Source organism: Apis dorsata, unplaced genomic scaffold, assembly GCF_000469605.1.
Source record: "Apis dorsata unplaced genomic scaffold, Apis dorsata 1.3 scaffold_591, whole genome shotgun sequence".
NCBI lineage: Eukaryota > Metazoa > Arthropoda > Insecta > Hymenoptera > Apidae > Apis > Apis dorsata.
Genome location: NW_006263796.1, coordinates 70,508 through 75,834, shown reverse-complemented (window position 1 = coordinate 75,834; position 5,327 = coordinate 70,508). Strand labels below are relative to the sequence as shown.

The window sequence follows — 5,327 nt, the reverse complement described above, 5'->3', positions numbered from 1 at the left end:
TTTTTTTTTTTTTTTTTTTTTTTTTTTTTTGTAGACAATGGTATTCCTTTATAGCAGGGCCACAGGAAGAGAAATAGCAATGTCTCCTTGAAAGATATACGCCCGTTGTCCCAGAAAGTTTCGCCTCTCAAGAAACGTCGTGTTCCGGAAACGGGCACTCGCCACACGTAACAGTCTCCGTGTAAAATTCATCCAGGAGAGAATATAACCCGTTCAGGGTGAACCAGTGTGCCGAGAAGGATTGTCTTGTCCCGAGCAATCGAATCTAAAAGTTGCTTGGCACGCTTGTCTACCCGCGGAACGCGTACAGTACGATTCTCAAATAGTTCTGTCGATTCTCCCAAAGTATAAAGTCGAAACTTTAAAAAGAAATTTTAATCTAATTTTTCAAATTCTTATATAATTTAAACAAATTTTCTTATTTCTTTTTCTTTTCTTCATTATATTCACAAAGTAATATGATAGGATTCAATTTCTCCTCGTTGTGAAAAATATTAATTTCCATTCATTTTTGTATTCCATTGTTATTGTAGTACAGTGCAGTATGTGAAGTATCGTTTAAGAATTTATACCAGGTTTAATTTATTTTGAAGCTCGACGACACGAATAAATTAAATTGATTTACTTTCCCATTCACGAGGCCAACATTATAAAGCTAATACGCAGTATAAATCACGTAAGAAATTAAAACTTTCGTCCCAAGACCTCGATCCTGCATCCCCAATGATTCGTGTCCGGCAAATAAGATAAATGGACGTCAAAGAAATACAGAGAAGAATTTCTCTTCGCTATCGCGATACATAGAAGGCGATACGATTCATTTCTGGGTAGCCATTCTAGCATACAAACGCGAATCATTGTTTTTTTTTTTTTTTCCTTGACACAGAGTCCTCTGCAACCAACTCCTCCTGCCGGATAAATGGAACACGCTCTTCCACCCTCGCCCATTCCTATTTTCTTTGTTATCGTGCAATCTCTCTGCCCCCTCCCTCCCTGTTTTTCTTTATTGAACACCGAGAGAACGTAGCTTTTAGCATGTGCCTACCTTCAGGAGAAGAAATGTTTCGACGGTGGAGCGGTTTATAAAACTGGAATCGACAGATTTCTCGTTTTGCTCTCCTGTTCACGATTTACTGCCCACGCTGCTCGATCGCCTTTACGCGAGAATGTTCGATGGCTTACTTGCTGCCCCAAGAATAAATGCTCGAAGAGGATATAAATAACTGTATATTGAGAAATAATGAAAAGATCCTATGTAGGAAAGTTTCTGATTTGTTTTGGGGATAAAATGATCCGTTTCATTAAAAATATTATAGACTTTGATTCGATTATTGAACTTTTCAATTTTGCAATAAATCAAGAAATTCCTTTTAATCTGTCTCTCTCGTTTCTTCAATACTCTATCAATAATATAAGAAGTTTTCCCTGTTTCTGTCAAAATCTGTCTATCGTTTCCTCAATTCTTTCTATCAACATCCAAAAATCGAAGAGATTCACATTCGAAAGACTTGCCAAAACACCATCTATCCTCTTAAAATGATTCATTTGGCAAAAGACTCCACGTCCGCATCATTTACAATCCACCGTTTTCAATTCAACACGCCAGGAAGCGTGTTCCAGGGCGAGGAACAGAACAGGCAGGGGAGGGAATCCCTCTCTCCTTGGGCGAGATAAAAGAATCACGGTGATCGCGAGGAAAAGCGAATAAATAGCGGGTAAGATGGTTCGAGTCGCGAACTCCTGGTATAGTAAATGGGTGTGCACCTTTTCCAATGAGGGTGGGCGGAGGGGTGGGTCGCATCCTGCCGCTGTTTCCAACGGCATCCGAGTCGACACCCATGAAATAGTTGCGTTCCTCGCCGCAGAATAAATACCCACACCCATCCCACCAAACGTTTCCTTCGCTCCTGTCCGTTTTTCCTCTCGTTCCTCGCTTTATCTTCTTCCTCCATCGTCCCCGGTTTCCCTCGGTGCTCCGCCGCCGCGATGTCGTTTGTCTTACTATATCTTTCCCCTGAACACCATCACCACCACCCTCGCCACACAATCCCCGCCTCTCTCGCGGCTTCACGAGATTAACTGTATACTTTCACGTTTACAAGCAAGATCTCTGGCGGCAATTTACTTTGAAGCTCGTTGAACTTGTCGAATTGAACCTGACGTCACGACGACGAGCTTTCCTGCTCAGTTGGCTACGTGGAATTAACCTGTTCGAAGGAGAGAGAGGAAATAATAACTTTGTGATCATCAGATCGTGGATCCGTCGAGTATTTCGTATTCTTGACGAAATGAATGAAGTATGTGATAAGTAATGAGAGCAATACGTGACTCGTAATACGTATTTTTCGTGAAATGGAATTTTTCAGTTGATGGTTTGATAATGGTTTCGGGAGAGAAAATTGAATTTCATGTACAATATGTAATATAATTTTCCGTGAATTGTACCTTTTATATGTCCAACATTAAATTAATGTTAGAGGAGATTATTTATATGAGGAATTAGCTCGAGGCAAAAGGTATACAATAATATTTTTGTTCTATGAACTGTTGAGTTTGATTGATCGATTGTAGCTTATATACACGCGATGTTAAATCAACATTGTTGGTATTAGTTATGCTTTATATGTTAGGCAAACAATATTATTCTATGTTGATTCTATAAACTGTTTAATTAATTAATAATTGTTGACGTTTCATACGAATTGATGAATTAAAAAACGATCTTTGCGTAGATGGAACTGAATTGCATAATTAAAAATTTATATATATTCTTCTATTATATTTTATTTTCGCAATGTGATAAGTTTTTCTTCTCGAATCCCTCAAATTCTTCGAATTCTTCGACTTGATAACATGAAATTTTTGTTTAATATATTATTTTATTATTTTGCAGGTTTTGCACATAATAAACGAAGTATTGGAACCAGTACGTTCGAATTCAATGGAATTGCCGATCTATAGTCCAAACGCCTTCGAATTTCTCAATCAAAGTGAAAATCTTGACTTGGGTGTTCATCGTCTTCGGTAAGAAGAAATTTTAGCTTTAATTTTTAATCATAAAAATTTTTTCTTCGCTAATTTATAACATTCGAGTGAAAATAAGATGATAATATATTTTCTCGCAAAACTTTCCTTGAACGAGACATAACGTACAATCTGGCAATGAATATATATCCTTATTTATAATGAATATTTAAATTAATTTCTCTGATATTAAAATTTAAAACATATTCATTTTATCCCTCTTAAATTTTCGTAGAATTTTGAAAATTTGGAAAAAAATTTTAACTTATTTAAACGTCCATTCATATTAACATTAAACCAATTATTAAATAACTTTTAGAAATATCAATCGAATATAAATATTTTAAATTCTAAATACATATTATTTCCATATGAAAATAATGAAAATTCGTACGCAATGAACGAATTAATTTTCTCTTCATTAATAAATATCTTTTATCCATTTTCCATATTATCCCACGGTCCGTTTTTATCATTTATCCGGCACAGTTTCTTTTCCGCGAGCAAAATACACTCCGCAAAGTCCGCTCACGTTCGCCAAAAGATGAAGATGGAACCAAGTTTCCGTAGTTGTTCCCTAAGTAACTTCGATGCTCACTTTGTCAAGTCTTTATCGATATTTAAAGGCTCGACGCCGTTGGAGCTTGCCATCTGAGTAAGTAAAACTTGAGTGAATTAGCTTCACCCTTCCGAAAGTTCTTTAAGCTTCGCTGCATTTCATTTACCGTTCGCGCGCATCGAACAACCGTTTCCGCTTGTTCGTGCAACGTAAAGCGCGCACCCGCCTCCGGCCAACTTTTTCCATATATACTTTCGCGAGAACTTTGTTAATAAATCATTTCCCAGAGAATTCATCATCCCTCGCCCGTGAATTTTCACATTTTAATTTAATTCCCTTTAATTTCATCATCGGATTCGATGCAATTAAAAACAGAAGCGCGTTACGATGTTCGAGTTAGACTCGATAAATGGTTATATGGCGCTAATTTTGTTCGTTATGAACAAACATCGATCCATCCGATGGAATTAACGAGAATCAACGAGAAAAAGCTTATTTTCAGTGTAAATTTTCACGATATTGTCAAAACATTTTCTTTTTTTTTAAATATTCGAATTAAATAGGTCAAAAATCACGATCTCTTCGTTAACAGAAGAAAAGAATTAATTAATTAATTAAACTTTTAACTTTCATTGTAAAAAAAACCTTGCAAAGTTATTTCCTATTATTTTTCATCTCATAATAATTTTTTGAGAAACTATAAAAAGAAAGAAAAAGAATAAAAAAAAAAAAGAAAGAAACTTATTGTACTTTTATACTTTCTTGTATATTTTACTTTATCGTATAAATCTTCACTCTTATCTTATTTCTCAATATTTTCTTTTCTTTTCAGAAAAATAAAATTACATTTTTTACCAATTCCATTTAAAATGATCGTTTCGTCGGACAAAATTTGTATTCGTACATATTTCCTATTACTATTTTTCTCTTCAAAATAGAATTTCCCCACGAATTTTATATCAATTTTTTCGAAATGATTTTATTTCACGCCACGAAATAATTCTATTTTAGTTTCTTGTGTACACAGAAGATATATATATATATATTGCGTTCAATTAACGAGTCCAACTTTCTTACAGCATCTTTCGGCAGAGGATCTTGACGGAGAAGAAGGAGGATGTCTTCAAGGCGGACGGACGTTACACCTTTCTTATCCCCGTTGAGGAGGGTTTCCGGGTAAGCTGCTTAGCAACCTTCCCATATCGATCATCCCGAAAGGACCTTAATATCATCCCCTGTTGCGAACCCCTGAAAGGATTCAGGCTATGCCGACTCGTTCTCCTCGTACCCGGAAGTGACATATTTTGATCGATTGCATTCACGAGATGAACCCGAAATCCATGTGGGGTTAATTCGGTTATCATGGCAAAAATATCTCATCAACTATCATTCTCAACCGTACACCGGTGACAATTGTTATTGAAATGATATATTTTTGATTTTTATATTACAAATTTTGAACGGAGAGAAACTTTTAAATGCTAGAACGTATTTCAATCCCTGCATACTTTATACTTCATACACGTTGTACATGTTCGCAGTTCGTAACATGTTCACATGTTCAACAGTCCAACCAAAGACGTGGTTTTCACCTAGAAAAGTGATATCCGCGTGGAGGATAATTTAATTATTCATATATCAATTTAAACCCGAAAGTTAGAGGGTTAGCAGATATTTGAGTCTGGAATATATCTGGCTATACAGGTCAGAGAACCGTGAATGCGTTAATATTTTATTCTATCTT

At 35.8% G+C, this 5,327-nt stretch overlaps 1 protein-coding gene across 8 annotated transcripts in view; it reads left to right on the top strand.

Annotated features, from left to right (window-relative positions):
- The window catches only part of LOC102676482 (fasciclin-1), a 308,866-nt gene that overhangs the window by 242,476 nt on the left and 61,063 nt on the right, over window positions 1–5,327 (top strand). For all 8 annotated transcript variants that reach the window (XM_031513134.1, XM_031513132.1, XM_031513135.1 and 5 more), the window contains exons 4-5: window positions 2,894–3,024; window positions 4,663–4,759. In XM_031513134.1, the coding sequence (XP_031368994.1) occupies window positions 2,894–3,024; window positions 4,663–4,759 (228 nt within the window). The remainder of the gene's footprint in view (window positions 1–2,893; window positions 3,025–4,662; window positions 4,760–5,327) is intronic.